This window comes from Trematosphaeria pertusa, assembly GCF_010094035.1.
Source record: "Trematosphaeria pertusa strain CBS 122368 unplaced genomic scaffold BU26scaffold_6, whole genome shotgun sequence".
NCBI lineage: Eukaryota > Fungi > Ascomycota > Dothideomycetes > Pleosporales > Trematosphaeriaceae > Trematosphaeria > Trematosphaeria pertusa.
Window position 1 is genome coordinate 138111 of NW_022987217.1, and position 15411 is coordinate 153521.

Here is a 15411-nt window from a genome sequence, read left to right on the forward strand (position 1 = left end):
CTTGAGTCGTTTAAAATAACCGGTCATTCACCTCTTGAAATTCTTTACCCCAAACTAGCATCGACTCCGATACCTCCAGGGCCTAGAATTCCACCATCATGTCGAATTCATCCCTCAACCCTCCAAAAGAGGTTGTCATCGTAAGCTACATCATGACATTCGTCTCTCGTCGGCTCTAAACATTCGCTCCAGGTCGGCGGTTCCTTGTCCGCCCTCATGCATGGAATAATGTTCCACCGTATGGGAAGCGCCGTGCGTATTCTAGAGCGCTCTTCAGCCAACACTCCCGAATCCCATCTGGCCGGTGTCGGATTAGGCCCAGACGCGCTCCACCTTCTGGAACGATTTGACCGAATGCGTGACATCCCACTCGGTATTCCCTCCGTACAGCTGCAGTCCCTTGATAGAAATGGGCATCCGCGTCCTTTTTTAAAAGCTCGCCGCGTGCTTTCTTCCTGGGATGCGCTCTACTTTCGCCTCAGGGCAAACTTCGACATGCTCGCCAGCGACTATGTGCCTCCGCTCAATCCATCCGCGCTCGACGGTGAAGATTTGGAAAATGCCACGATGAGGGCCAAGTACGAAGTTGGCAAGCAAGTTTTCAACGTCAAGGAACTCGCAAGTGGGCAGCTTTCGGTCCACTACAGGGATCTTCTAAACGGTGGTCGCGAGGAACAGGTCGTGGCCGACATGGTCATCGGTGCAGATGGCCCGAATTCTCTGATAAGGAAGTTATTTACTGGGCCGGACGCGTCTGAGAGGAAGTACGCGGGATACATCGCATGGCGTGGAGTTGTCGCAGAAGATCAAGTGAGCGAAAGAACTCGTGAGATCTTCAGCGAGAACATTACCTATTCCATACTTGAGAAAAAAGCAGGACATGTCATCGTGTAAGTTCGTAAATGTTTTGCAGACTGATAAATGCCTGCCATAGGTATGTTACTAAGGCTGATGCAGTTACAATATTCCCGGAAGATGTGGGTCGGTTGAGCCAGGGAAACGCATGCTGAACTTTTGCTGGTACACAAATTTATCGCCTAATGTGTTGGAAACCACCATGACCGACATTAAGGGCACAGTACATCATACCAAACTTGCACCAGGACAAGTCCGACCTGAAGTATGGTTCAAGCTGAGAGACTACGCCCGTGCCACTCTTACTGCTCCCTATGTCGAGGTCATAGACAAAATATCGTCACCTTTCGTTCATTCAATCACGGACTACATCTCGAATCGGGCGCAATTCTTGGGCGGGAGAGTCTTGCTGGTTGGTGATGCCTCGGCGCTTTTGCGTCCGCACATCGCCTTCTCCACCAACCAAGCGGCATACCAGGCACTTCGGACCAAGAAATTGATAAAGGGGGAGATCACTGCTGATCAATGGCAATACCAAGTAACCAAAGCTGCGTATTTACATTGGCGTCGAAGTATATGGTTCGGGGAGTTCTTTCAGCGGCCTCTCTACATCTCCATATGCTCTGCTATACGGTACTTGATCGCTCTAGCTTCAGCAAGGTTTGCAGTCTGGGCAGGGTGGCTTCCAGAAGAGGCTCTGTGTGTATAGCCTACGAGCTTTGGTAGTACGGACGACTCTCAATCTCATTTTACAAAACTGAAAAGTTGGAGGCGATCTTAATTCGACATTGACTATCTATAACTCCAACGCCATCAGGGTCTCTCCATCTTCATCTGGCGGAGCAATCTCCCTGAATCCAAGTTTCTGATAAAATTTGTATGGCGAATCCTCAGGTTTCACATTCTCGATCGGATCTTGACTCTTCTTCCCTTCAGGCGGCGTTGTATACAGCTTCAGCTGCTTTGCTCGAGGGTTATGCTGTCGTACGTGCGCAATCGCAAATTCCACGCCTCGTCGACCATATCCCAAATTCTGATACCGGGCATCGATCATGAATCGCCAGATGGTGTACGACTCCTCAGGGTCCCATATTCCCATCATGAGAAAGCCAACGAGCGTCTCGTCCGCGTAGATGGCTCGCACCCATGCGTCTTCGGAGTAATGTGCTTGGCAGAGAGAGAACAGGTTGGAGGCGAGGTTGCCGACTTGACCGTCTTTTAGACTGAGTTTTGTTACCGCGCGCCAGTTGTCCTTGGTAACTTCGCGGAATGTGAGGGTCGAGTTTCTGTTCGGGGCGGTATTGCCAGGAGAGTCCTTCATGGTGTTCAAAGGCGGATAAATGTAGGGGGTAGTGTGATTTTTAGGACGGAAAGTAGCTGTTTCAAAGGTTGAACAAGAGGCTAAGAGCGCAGCTCGACCTGTTTTATATACAATAGGACATCGTTGTAGAGTGTGTATGTGCCGGTGGTGATTTTGATATTCCCTTTCGGGAGAACACATGCATGGTTCGATGGGATTATTTTAGATGACTCACAATAGCATTTGACTCATATGGTGAGATCAAGGAGTATCCTACGCAAGTTGGAGGCCCTCGCACTTGGAAAAAGATCATCATATTCTCCGGCCAGGAGAAGGTGGTTCGATAGGATTAGGTGTATGCGGAATGCAAATTGCATGACTCATACTCTGAGTGAGATCGCTTCCTAGTACTGTACCAGTAACCGACAAATGATAGCGTTTGACTCATGATGATTCGAACATGATCCATGGAGGATCTCTTGACGATTGTTGCATACCATAGTGGAGAACAATGTTGAGAGACTTGCACGTGCATTTTGCGCTCTTTGTCGCAGGCACAGCTAAGCGCTGTATTCTCCGCGATCACGGGTGCGGGGCCCAAAAAACCTCGGGAGCACATTCTGCGACGATGATCCTTGGGATATTCTGTTCTGTGGTTTATAATATTGATGAGTAGCTCTATGTGGGTTTGTAGCCTATAAAAAAAGGATCCCGCACAGCCACAGACACAGCCAGTCGCAAATAAATTACACGGTCAACGTCGCACATTCCACCAGCTTGTTGGCCGCTCGCTTGGCCACCGTAATATGGACAAACCTCATCCCGATTCGCCACGCTTTGGTGGGCTCTTCTTGTGCAAGAAGCGCGTCACCTCACTCTTCGCTTAGCTTTACCCTCCAAAGAACAATGCTGCGGCCTAAACTCTGCGATGCTTCGAATATGAGGCAGATGGAGTTGGCTGGACTCAGACCTATGCGCGACACCGCGATGAGTGGTTTTCGGGGCCATGGCATCAGCTTCGGGCGGGGTAGCTTCCGCGAGCTGAACAACAACATCAACTAGAATGCTTGGAATCGATACCAGGTCACCGGTTTCTTTTGATATGTTGGATTCGCCGACGTTCCTGCGTATTCGCCCGCACGTCTTGTGCTTTGGTTCATCCGCAGTCGCTCTCCGAGGCTCACTGTCAACATTACAACAAATCTCGCGGATTTAGCGGCTACCATGCGCGGATCGTGGACGAAGCGGAGAGATGGGCTTCGACAAACCTCAGAATATAATGAAAAAGAGCGCTTCCTGAGCGACCCCGAGACATCCTCGATTGAAGACGGGACGCCCAAGCCACCATGCCAGTCATATAGGTTGGCCAACCCGCTCCTACCACATCCTTGTGGAGGTTGCTTGTCGAACACTGGATATTGAGAAGGATTGCGGCATGTCGAGAAGATTACTGAAATTCTGATGGGGTGCCAGGCACCATCCACGACTTCGTACAGATTATATTAAACCCGTCTGATTTTGGCTAGACAAGCGCCTTCAATCCCGAGGAGCGAGTTTCCGACATGCGGAGAGTCGCTGCGACTTCCGTTATAGATCTCTCTTTGTGCATGGTCTTTTGTAGCTTTTGCAAAGAGCAAGAAAATACAAATAGCAGATGTGCACTGCCACAGCTTTGTCCACTGCTGGGTTAGCGCATTTAGGTTACTGAGTCAACATCTTTAACCTTCCGTCCTCCGACCGCTGTTTTGCACCATCTGTCCACGACCCATGATGCTGGCTCCCCGCATGGCTTGACATCCGGCCATGTCAATGGATCAAGCAGTCGTCAGTCTCCACCATCATACTACGCCGCCTTTGAGTTTTGTCAATGCGCCTTTAACGCCCCCGTCTGCCGAGGAAAGGGTGTATGCTCCTGCTTGGCGATTGCGAACCAGAATTAAGTCCGCTTAGCCAAGGAGCGGAAGTGGAAGCTGTGCCGCGCTTACGGCTTTCCTCTTTAGGCAGGGTTGCAGCTGCTTAGTAGTGTCGGTTAATCCCTTGTACGCCGCATGAACTCCATCAGCCGGAATTTAGCGAACCCGGCCGATAGGATTGAAAAGGTGGTTTACGTGAGTTGTAAGCTGATGTCTCTGGGGAGAACTACTCATGGAAACCATTAGAGCATGTGACGGAACACGATTGGATCTCATCATCCAACATCCAACAACGCCACTTTTTATCGACCTCGTGCCATAATGAAGGTCGCAAAACAATCCCTTTCAAGGGTCAAACACCACGAGTGAGTGCCCAGTATGGACATCATGTGGGAAATTTGGCGGTTTCTTACGTGTATAGGCCACCCCCTTTCGCCCAGTTGCTCCTCTCGAGACCGTATGCTCGACGCTTAGCATCGCTCTACCTCGGGAACTCCTCGAATGGGCGACATCTTAAGTTTCCTATAAAGCGTGAATCGGTCAATATCTGAGAGTTGGACATCTTCCTTCCACTCGTGCTCTTCTCTCAACATCAAAGTTCAACTATGCATCACTTTATATCCACACTCAGTTTGGCACTCGCTAGCGTCAGCATGGGATCACCCGTACAACAAGTCCTCTTGGAGCCACAGGACCCCGAGTTCCCAATTCCCCAACCACTCCCTTTCAACGGCACTGTCCCTGGACTCGACTATGCTTTATTCGCTGCGCTCAAGACGTCCCCAAATGCTGTTACTCGCGCAGCACTTCTTCCGGATTCTGCGTTCAAATTCGACTTCATCAATCCCCCGGACGTACCTTTCGCCCGACTCGAAGGCAAAGGCGGCACGCTCGTAAATGCTATAAGCTTAACTATGCCGGCGCTAGTTGGGAACGGGGCTGCCGCTGCGATAGGGTTTACCAAGCCTTGTGGGTAAGTCGGCCAGTGTGCCCCGAGCTGCACTACCATCCACATGCTTCATAGGCATAGCTAACCGCATTATAGGTTCAATACTCCACACACGCACAATCGTGCCACCGAGCTCGCGATCGTCGTCAAAGTTCGCTCTCTCCCCAATCCCAAGCTTCGCCTAGATACGTTGCTAACCTCGCCGTGATAATAGGGCCGCATGATCACCGAATTCGTTTCCGAAACTGGCGTACGAAAGATCCGCAACGAGCACCAGACGTATTCCATGGCGGTGTTCCCGCAGGGCGCACTCCACTTGGAGTTCAATCCCGACTGCGAAGGTATGTTTCCGAGGTACGGATACCGCATGTGAAATAATTAGCTAACTGTACCATTGCAGAGATGATTTTCGTGGCCACTTTCAATGACGAAGATCCTGGCCTTAACACGCCCGCAGAGTCACTGTATATGCTAGACGATGACTTCGCGGGCCTGGCGCTGGGTTTGGAGTTCCTTCCTGGTGCGGATATCGACAAGTTTCGACATTTGGTCCCGGCTACGCTCGCCCAGGGAGTGGAGAGTTGTTTGAGGAGGTGTGGCATCGAGAAGAATGAGCTGTAAATACGACTGTGGTAGTTCCTTTACAGGCATTCCGTACGCATTAGCTTATTCTCGTCTTTAGAATGGAATAAATGCTATAAAGAGGTGGCTGCCAAGTTACGCATGTCTTTCTTTTAGCTCTCCTCTTTTCACTTCTCTTGTGCAGTAGTGAGTACTCTAATGTGGATAATTTAATCTAGATCCAGCTCTTTACCCAGACTTAGTTCCTCAATAGCATCTAGAGGAGAACCGAGGCTCTCCTTCACCTTGCCCAGTACCAAGCCCTTGCCTGTCCGTCCGGCCGCTTTCGTCGTACGCCAGTCCCAGTACGTCCATTTCACATCCCGGTTTTTTTCTTTTTCTTCCTCATCGTCGTTGAAGAACTCCATACTCACCTCATCCAGGCTCATAGCCGCCGCATGCGCAGCCGGTCGTTCGTTTGGATTATGTCTCAAACAGGGCTCCAAGACTCGCTTCAGTGACAGTGGGACAATGAACCCCATATCTCGAGACGTGTGCGAGAAATCCTTGTCAGGGTACTCTTCCTGGACCTCCTCAAGGACCCAAGGTGGGATAGCGCATGAGCCGTCGCAAATAGAGCGCCGCATTTCCAGTAGCTTAACAGCAATCACGCCAAATGACCACACGTCTGCAGCTTCAGTCCAGCCAGAGGGTCCTTGCACCTCTGGTGCGCGATACTCCGGGTTTCCGTAGCTTGCGTAATACCCTTCCGGGAGATCTGGGTCCGCGGCAGACGGGAACAGCATCTTGCCTTCTCCGACATCGGAGAGCATGACCTTGTATTCGAACTGATGAGGGTCGTTGGGGTACTCTCGAAGGGTTACCAAGATGTTTTCGTCATGGAGGTCTCTGCGGACCGGACAGTAAGCGGCAGTACAAAGAAGATGAGTGCATGTTAGGTACTCACCGATGTAACACACTGTGTTTATGGAGAGTTGCCAACCCGGATGCTATAGATGTTATAGCATTGATGACATTGTCCCATGCTTTGAAGAACCGTTTCCCTCGAAGTTCATTCTCTAGGAAAACCAGAAGGCTGCCTTCCGTGGCTCGCTCGAAGACAAGATAGTATTTGTCGGTCGCGGCGCGCGAGGAGTCCGAATGCTCCTTCTGGCCGCCGGCCAGACGTGCAATACCCAGGAAGTCAATGCACGCTACCGGCTTTGAGCCCAGGCTGATATACGTGGGATAAAGCTAGAGTTGTCAGTCGCATAACTGCCATGGCGGTACGTTTGGTAACAGTTTAGTGCCCGAGTTAATCACATACCTCTTTGAGTAGTTTCTTCAAGGGGTTTTCCGTGGATCCTTGGCGAGGGAGTACTTCTTTCAAAACGACGTCGAGGACAGCTTTATGATCAGGCCCTTGCTCTAGAACTTCATGAGGCCTGTTCCATATCGCCTTGAATACTCGACCGTTTTGACCAGCTCCCAAAGGGTTTTCCCAGTCTATGCCAGAAAGCTGCTCTTCTGGTATGAGTCGAAGCGAGTGCTGGAATTGGAGGATCTGCGCTGGGTCATTTCCAGTGAGTTCGCCAGGAAACGGTCGATCCAGCGTGCCGTTTGCGTTAGCCTCTACGACGTTACGAAAGTACTGTCTAGCGGCGTGCTCATCCTGGTGCTTCCTTCGACTGCGGTAACGAATACCGGGAATGGTTTCGAGCAGGAGCAGGTGGCCTGTGTTCTCCTCTTCTGTGATTGCGCAATCATTCTAGAAAATACCGTAAGACGCAGGTTGCCATCGGGCCAATGAAACTCACCCATGTTTCCCAATAGTTCTTCAGGCCTGCGATGAAACCTGTCTCTTCCAGCCTCCGCATTCGGAAAAGAACCTTGTCAGGCCGACGAGTAAGATAGTGATCCGGCAAAGCCCAATCCTGGAGGACATGGTACTGGTAAACTTCGTCTTCACTATGTAGGTGATGATTCCAAGCGAAACCCGGGCGCGGCGGACCCCAGGATACCCACCGATCAGTTACCCCTCCTGTAGAGAATGGAACTGCAACGCTGATGCCTGCACGGTGCAGATCATCCTCACTTAAGTTGCTCAATTCCGTCCAAGGAATGTAATGAAGATAACCCCGCGGATCTTCGATGGGGTAGGTCTCTCTGGTTATCTGTGTGAAATCCCGCAGCAGCTGCCGCTGTACTGCATGTCAATACAGGATGTTTCGGAATTCACGAAGGACCACATACTACATCTTCGTTGGATAGTTCCCTGGCCTTGGGTTGGCGCATCTCCCGCTGTCAAGATTAGATGAGCTCGTTCTTTGATCAGCCTCTGACCTCACCTTAGGGAGTTTATTGGGATCAGGTCTCTTCGTGATGGTGCATTCTTCGAACTTGAAGTGCAGCATTTCCTCCTCTGACATATCCTCTGGCAGCTCGTGGTCCAAAATTTCCCTTTTCACGTTGTAAGTAGAGTTGAACTGGGGATTTCGAAGTAAGGCCTGATCGACAGCATCCATGTTCGTCGGCCACTGCCATTGAATGGCAAATTTCCGGATTAGTTCGAATATGATAAAGCCTTCATCGATGTTGAGAAATCCAGCAAACTGCCAATATCGACCACAGTGCTTCCAGAGAATCGATATTGTCTGCCAAAGCGCCACATCTGCCGGCCAAGGTGCAAACTCAACGTCTTCAATGTTGCGGTTGCCGAGAGCTGAAAGGAATTGTTCGTTGACGCTGCGCAGTCGCTGCATGCGAGCAAGTCCTGGACCGCCGCGAGAACTGTGCGTGAGTTCGTGCAATATGGCATTGTATACCCTAGTGCGATTCCCACCGAACTCCTTCATTAACTCCCCGGTATGGCCAAGCTCCTTAGTGTAGCCTCGGATGTGTTTGGTATGATACCACTTTTGGAATACTTCGGACACTGGAAGTTGGTCGAGGGTGAGTCCAGCGCAGCCTTCTTGGTCAAGCTGGGCTCGTAGTTCGGACAAGAGCGTGCGCTCGAAATGCATCAAAGGGATGTAGAAGGGCACTGGATCTCGCACCGTGACAGGCTCGCTTGGGCTTGCGGTGTGCGCGGCCATGATGCTTCCCAGGCGTAGGAACACAGAAAATATCTTCATAATCATGAAGACGTAGAGTGAAAAGGTGGATTGTGGTCGTGGTTTAGGTTAAGTGCAACGAGGCTGAAACTCTGAAGGATGCAGCTGACCAAAGCTCAGCTGATCAATATGCACACCCCTCTTCAGCCTTGCGCCACGGATATCGCTACCAAGATAAGCAAACATACACCTTCTAAACAATGGCGGGACACTCTTACCTCTGACATTCGCCAGCCCTTTGCGTCTTTCCTCGGTCAACTCTGGCACGCGCACATCATGGCACTGGAGCTAGGCCTCGGGCTCTATCAGAGCTCCGCTACCGTATTTCCCCACTCAACGCACAGACCCCACTCAACGCACAGTTTGAGGATGGCCATCACCACTACTTTTGAAGCTGTACAGCCCTATATAGATCTAATTATTACGAGATTTTTTAGAGAAGCATTCTTGAAGGCTTGTTTGATTGATTGGCAACGACAAATTACGTGCGATACCTCTGTGGGAGGCGTACTTTGCGAGTGCGCGATGATGGGCCGGATGCCTCCACCACCCCTTCAATGACCGATAGATCCTCAACATCAACCTCTGGCTCCTCAATAACACGAGCAGGAGGTGCAGGAGCCTTGAGGTTACGCGCCTTACCCTTTCTAGCCAATTGTATATCAGTCCTGAGTTGCTTTTCGGCTGCGCGCGCAAGTAGGGCTTCTTCGCGCTCTGCGGCCTTCTGCTGTTTTTCTTGCAACTTAATCTCCTGTGCAGCTATCCTTTTCTGCGCCCTTTGCTCAAGCATAGCCTGTTTCTCCTGCTTTTTCTGCTCCTTAGCTAGCTTATCGCAATCCTTTTGGTGTTGTAGTTCTTCTGCTTTGGCGTCTTTTTGGGCTTGGCGATTGCGGGCAGCTTCAACTTTAGATAGCAACCAGAAGACGGCGCCGCCAGCGTAATCCTTGGAGGGTTCGAGTAGTAATGCCTTGCCACGCTTACGGCGCTTCTTCTCATTAATAAGGGCATCTCTGAGGCAATCATTTTCATGCTGGAGGAGCTGTTTTTGAGTCGCTATCGCGTGTATCGTGTGAGAAAGCTGCGAGGCGCGTTTATCGTAGATATTCTCAACTACCTCTCGCAGGAGTCGTTCAATTTTACGCCAATCGCTTGCAGAGAGTACTGACGACGTACTATCGCTGCTTAATGGCCTCTTAGGCTCTGGATCCTTGAATTTCTTCAATATAGCGTTGCTATCCAGTGGAGAGATGCCAGTGACTTTAAAGGCGTTGATGATCGTTTCTTCGGCGAACGCGATCCTATATGCCCTATAGAAGAAGCGGAAGAAGTCGCGCTTGGTGATAGATGTGAGTCCCTGGTTGTTGTATATATATTCGCTGAGCTCTTTCGTATATGCAGCTGAAAGAGGCTTGAAAAGGCAGACATCTAGAGGCTGTAGCGTATGGGTTGAATGCGGCGGGTAGATAGCCAGGAGGATTCGATTTCGATCGCAGAACTCAATAAACTTCATAGTAATATGTGAGCCATGCCCATCAAGGATTAGGAGCCGATAATCGCGCTTTGCCTTCTTCTTCGTCTCCTCTTGAAAGCACCTCTTGAGCCAGGCAATCCCGAGTTCGTTGTTTGTCCATCCAGATGGTGATGAGGCGAAGAAGGCCTGGTGCTCTTGAGGATCAAAATCCTGCAACCATGTATCCTGGATATTGCCAGAAGCCGCCTGATATATCAGGGCAGGATTGAGAGAGCTGCCGTCGGCGCATATACAAGCTATCGTCGTTATCCACTCCCTGTTGCCGTCCTGGAGTACCTGCTTGACGCCTCCTTGATCATATCGCTGTCGGGAGAACACGCGCTTCATTTTTGACACCACCCCGATCAAGAAGCCCTTCTCATCCATGTTGTATGTATTTGACGGCGCGATATCGTACTGCTTGATCTTATCGTCTAAAAGCTTGAAATAGAGAGCGTATTTGAAGGCTGAATCAGCTTTGTGGCGCTGGTTATCGATGCCGGATGTCCATCGCGATACAAGGTCAATTTGATGCCGCGCAATATAGCGATCAACCCAGTGTTTTCCAGGCTCTTGATGGGCTATTTCTGCTGCGAAATTTCGTATCATCTCTCTTGTAGGGGGTAGGCCTCGTACACACAGCTTATCAATATACTGCAGGAGCTGTTTTTCCTGTATGGTGTTGAGGAGTCGCTTTTTCTCAGCCCGTGATGTATTGGTGCCCTGAACCCCGCGATAACGCTTCGAGAGCCGCGACCGCTCAACGCCGTACTCCCGAGCAACCTGGGATATATTAGGAGGTCCTCCCAGCTCTAGGGATTTTAAAGCTTCAACAGCTGCGTCAATCGGGTCCATATTGGTGGAGTTATGAGGTGTTGAAAATATACGCGTTTTGGTGTTAACTGTGCGTTGAGTGGGGTCTGTGCGTTGAGTGGGGAAATACAGTACGACCGGCGAACTTCTTGGCCTGCTCATCCGCACAGCGCGAGAGGCGCGAAGGATGAAGAGCGAATGCGACGCTGTCCGAAAGCATGCTGAGCTCGTGAAAGGTGTCCTTGATAAGAATCAGCAAGTATTCCAGAACGACGAATGCGAGAAGAAGCTGCGGGAGGTTGTGGGGCAACTGCTGCATTTTGCCATTTGGTGCAAGGATGCCAACTTCCTTCAGCGAGTTTGGGAAGTTTCGTGGAAGAAACGCCTGCCACGCTTGATGCAAGACTTGATGACATGGGCCTTGGTACTCTCTGTTGGAACGACGGTTCGTGTTGCAATCCGACGTCCAGGCTAGTAGCGTGCTGATCATAACGCAAGGCGTCCGCTAGGTCCGACCTGCTCAGGCTGATCACTGATGTCAGTCAAAGTGAGATACTGCAGCGCAAAGATACCTCGGATCTCATGACGCAAATACAGAGTCAATCAACAATCCTGGATGAGATCATCAAGGCCCTGAAGGAACCCGAGACCCCAAAACTCCAACTAGACTTTCGCGACAACGATTCCCGCCTCACTTTGACCAAAGACCCTCTGGATGATACTCTATTGAGTGGCGAGCTGCACCCCCATGGGTCACAAGACGGCTCGGTCAAAGTGCTTTGCGAGCCCGTGAACGAGTCAATTATGAAGTACGGGGAGAAGGGACCGCGACACGTTCTCATATACGCCCAGATCTCCGCGAACACCGGTGTGCAGCCATTTTACGGCATCGCAGAGAGATCCGGTAAGCGATGGACGGTCATGAGAGATCTGCGCGGTATGCCTTCCCTTGCGCGCCTCATCAAAGATGGGAACTGGCCGAAGTCGCTCTCTCATAGACTGAGCGTTGCATACGAAGTCGCAAAGACTATGGAGTATCTCCATTCCGTCGAGGTTCTGGTGAAGCGACTATCCGATCATACCGTTGTCCTTGAAACAACCGATAGCACCATTATTCCGTGTCTGACAAATATTGAGAGTGCCCGCCTGATCAAAGAACGCACGACGGGCGGCAGATACGACCTTCGATATGAAGCCCCTGAAGTTGCAATAATTAAGCAGCACAGTATCTACACCGACATATGGAGCCTGGGCATCTTCATCTGGCAATGCGCGACCGGATCCGCGCCTTTTGGCCTCACCGATGAGGTTCTCGACGCATCAGGCTCAGCTGCAGCAACGATTCGGGGCCGGACGAGTCAGGGAGAAATTCTCTGGTCTCTTGAGAACCCGGAATCTACCGCATTGCGTGCCATCAGTCGGCTTGTGGAGCAGTGCTGCAAACGCCGCGCCACTATTCGACCCTCAGCAACCGAAGTTGTACATTCGCTCCTAGAAATAATGACAATACCAGTGCTGGATTCGAATGGTGCGGCACCACTTGATGGGGGGGAAACTAAAGAGAGGGTGGCCACCATGCTTGAGTCGGGCGAAGGAGAGCTATCCGAGCAAGACGATAATGCGCTTCGCATGCTGGCCCAGCAAGGCGATGCCACGGCAGCATATTTGCTCGGCTCCGCTGTCTGGAAGGGCTTCGCTCATTCTAATGGCGAAGCGCAAGGCGGTCTCATCGTAGTCTCTGAAAAGCACAGAGAAAAAGGTACGTACTGTCAAAGAAATAATACCAATGGTACCTCGGTACTGACTCCGTGACACTACAGAAATGCGTGCCCGTGCTGCTCTCGTACAGCTTGAATTCGCTTTCCAAAGCGGCATCAAAGCAGCAGCAAAAGACCTCTACGAAATTCACGCCTGGCTAGGTAATCTCTACGGGGTCAAATACAACCAGGCTAGGGAGTTGAAAAGTCTCTAACGGTACCGCTGGGAAAAGTGGGCCCATAGTGCTGAACATCGTGGCGACGTGGATTATTTAGATGCATTCATAGAATTACTTCTAAGAGTCGGATATTCAGCGCATTGTAAGCACCAAGCATTATAACCGTCATGAAGTTCACTGGTACATCCTGGAACTTTATGCTAGGTTTACACATCGTTCTAGGCTAGGGATGAAGAAAGACGCGAAGCCCTGATTTTGAATATCCCAGCAGAACATGCGCAAAACCGTTCTGGTCCGGTCGCCGAGCTTTGTCTGTGTCTATACTCAAAATCCTTAGTCACGTCTCTGACCGCGTCTCTGATCCCGAGGCGTACGTATTGCTCTGTCTCGTACACTAACGTGCAATTTCCAACCGTCACTGGCGTAGGTGCGAAAGATGCCGCTGTACCGAATCCTCAATCTATGATTGTGACAGCACACGCCTAGCGAGCAAAATGGCCATACTAGGAGGCCAACACCAATGCAGTATCGGAAGTTAAGAATGAAGGATAGACTGACAACGGCATTCCGGGAGCGATATGCAAAAAATAGCAATTCCCAGAGCCGCCTACGCCATGAAGCGCGTCGTGCTTTTCAATCCGTAATCCTGACCCTCCAGTAGAGAAATGAACCCACCCACAAGGTGGAAACTACCCGTAACGAGTACATCAACCTCACCCTTCGCGTCGCTGATCATTTGCACGCGTTCTTGTGCGTCCTCAATGGTCGCCAACGCCAACACATCTACATCCGAGTCGAGCATCAGCCACTCGTCCCTCAGCTGCTTCTGGAGCGAGAGCGTTCTCAACGCCTCGGGATCGACGTTATTGTTCACGAAATCTAAAAGTCCTCTTATTAGAAACCGCAGCGTACTGTGGCGCGTGGAACAATGCAATGTACCTAGTTTCCATTTGCTACCTTTGTAGGTGACATTGGTGCAGAAGATGACGTGCTGGAACCTAACACCGCGTCTACGGAGCGTGTGGTATATTGTTCGCATAAGGCTGGAAGCATCGCGATGCGATTGCTGATTGAACACGAGAATCCTTGGACGATGGCTATGGGTTGATGTTAGCGCTATTGCTACTGGAAGGGCAAAGTGAGAATGCTCACCTCTCTGACACTGCCTTATGAAACCAAGCACAGGCGACTTCAAGGCTGTCCTCCGTATGTGCGCCATCGAGATGGTACTGTTGGCTGCCGAACACTTTTGTCTCGCATCGTGCCCGCCAGACGGCTCCCTCGAGGCCTTGGACGAACTCTTTCGGGAGCAACCTCAAGTTATCCGGTACGAGTGCGCCAGCTTTCGCTTGCGTATTGTCCGCATTAGCGTCCTGTGAATCGCCATGCAGAACGAGGGACGAGGTCGCGGATGTCTCGCGTACTCCAACGCGGAACTTTTTCAGGACCTCCGTCGCAAGAACGATAGCAAGTGAAGCATTCCTATACTGAAAATCTTCAGCTGGCTTTAAGCAGACATGCTGGAGTGACTCGTTCACGTCGACCCATTGGAGATGTACCTCTTTCTCCTCTGCTCGTTGCGAGAGGACGAGTCCCGCCTCTTCGACTTGACGTACAGAGAAGGCAGGCGAGCCAACCTTAAATATACCAGCCTTGTGCCATGCAATCTGCTCGATAGAGTCTCCCAGGGCGCCGACGTGGTCAATCCCGAGGGTAGTGATCCCAGTGACGGCTGGGTGAACGATGATATTCGTCGAATCATTCTCTCCACCTACTCCGACTTCATACACAGCGGCATCGACGCCCTCCTGCATGAAGACGTGGAACGACATTAGCGTGAGGAAGCGGAAGTAGGCTGGCTTGACGGCGGGGTCTAGACCTTGCTCGGCAGCCGTGCGCTCGAGGGCTTCCCACACTTCGAAGAAGTACTTTGCGAATTCATCTTCGGCGATGGGCTCTGAGTTGATACGAATACGCTCGCGGACGGATACCAGATGGGGTGATGTATAGAGTCCTATCTTCTGAGGTCGTCCCAGAGTTTTGCTGCAGTGGATGAGAATGGAGTTGACAAAGGCGCATGTTGTTCCTTTGCCCTTTGTGCCGGCGACATGGACGATGTTGAGACGGTCAAGATCGCACGGCTGAGCGCGCGGCTTCTGGTAAGCGGGAGACACGGCTGTTCTAGCACGGAGGCTACTTACTTCGTACCCAATGCGACGAAGCCATTGCTGCATTTTCTCGATAGGTGTACTGTCATCCGCATTCTTGCCAGTCTGCCTACGAGCCTCCAGAGTCGCGAAACCTGACTGGCAGGAGTTCAGTTTCTCTATCGCGGACTACTTCGGTAAGCTCTAGCCAACCAGAAACTTCGGAAACCCATCATACATTGTAATCTCGACTGTTGGTTGGCAGAGACATGGCTATACTAGAAAAGCGTCGATGGCGCAAAAATGTTCTTCGG

General features: G+C 51.0%; 7 protein-coding genes across 7 annotated transcripts; 3 read left to right on the forward strand and 4 right to left on the reverse strand.

Annotated features, from left to right (window-relative positions):
* Positions 1-98: 98 nt before the first annotated feature.
* On the forward strand, positions 99-1564 carry BU26DRAFT_592905 (FAD/NAD(P)-binding domain-containing protein; the record flags this gene model as incomplete). The annotated part of the gene is made up of 3 exons (XM_033834856.1): positions 99-140; positions 193-890; positions 958-1564. The coding sequence occupies 3 exons, from the start codon at positions 99-101 to the stop codon at positions 1562-1564; spliced, it is 1347 nt and encodes a 448-aa protein (XP_033684641.1).
* An 87-nt stretch (positions 1565-1651) lies between these two features.
* On the reverse strand, positions 1652-2176 carry BU26DRAFT_592907 (GCN5 N-acetyltransferase; the record flags this gene model as incomplete). Its single annotated transcript, XM_033834857.1, has 1 exon — positions 1652-2176. One exon carries the CDS (start codon positions 2174-2176, stop codon positions 1652-1654), a length of 525 nt encoding a protein of 174 aa, XP_033684642.1.
* A 2641-nt stretch (positions 2177-4817) lies between these two features.
* BU26DRAFT_408763 (RmlC-like cupin) lies at positions 4818-5629 on the forward strand (the record flags this gene model as incomplete). Its single annotated transcript, XM_033822900.1, has 4 exons — positions 4818-5041; positions 5114-5168; positions 5232-5358; positions 5418-5629. Coding segments are annotated over 4 exons (618 nt in total), but the record flags the coding sequence as incomplete, so codon positions are not given.
* An 84-nt stretch (positions 5630-5713) lies between these two features.
* BU26DRAFT_286928 (kinase-like protein) lies at positions 5714-7634 on the reverse strand. The gene is made up of 4 exons (XM_033821577.1): positions 7396-7634; positions 6906-7346; positions 6546-6832; positions 5714-6487 (listed from the first exon to the last, which is right to left on the reverse strand). The coding sequence occupies exons 1-4, from the start codon at positions 7453-7455 to the stop codon at positions 5809-5811; spliced, it is 1467 nt and encodes a 488-aa protein (XP_033684644.1). The 5' UTR covers positions 7456-7634; the 3' UTR covers positions 5714-5808.
* BU26DRAFT_286927 (uncharacterized protein) lies at positions 7635-8971 on the reverse strand. The gene is made up of 3 exons (XM_033821576.1): positions 8910-8971; positions 7927-8857; positions 7635-7879 (listed from the first exon to the last, which is right to left on the reverse strand). The coding sequence occupies exons 2-3, from the start codon at positions 8716-8718 to the stop codon at positions 7814-7816; spliced, it is 858 nt and encodes a 285-aa protein (XP_033684645.1). The 5' UTR covers positions 8719-8857; positions 8910-8971; the 3' UTR covers positions 7635-7813.
* Positions 8972-11201: 2230 nt separating this feature from the next.
* Positions 11202-13187, forward strand: BU26DRAFT_592916 (kinase-like protein; the record flags this gene model as incomplete). Its single annotated transcript, XM_033834858.1, has 3 exons — positions 11202-11459; positions 11513-12773; positions 12835-13187. The coding sequence occupies 3 exons, from the start codon at positions 11202-11204 to the stop codon at positions 12984-12986; spliced, it is 1671 nt and encodes a 556-aa protein (XP_033684646.1). The 3' UTR covers positions 12987-13187.
* A 179-nt stretch (positions 13188-13366) lies between these two features.
* BU26DRAFT_518227 (putative dihydrofolate synthase) lies at positions 13367-15408 on the reverse strand. The gene is made up of 4 exons (XM_033828763.1): positions 15152-15408; positions 14103-15091; positions 13890-14047; positions 13367-13829 (listed from the first exon to the last, which is right to left on the reverse strand). The coding sequence occupies exons 1-4, from the start codon at positions 15182-15184 to the stop codon at positions 13558-13560; spliced, it is 1452 nt and encodes a 483-aa protein (XP_033684647.1). The 5' UTR covers positions 15185-15408; the 3' UTR covers positions 13367-13557.
* Positions 15409-15411: the final 3 nt, after the last annotated feature.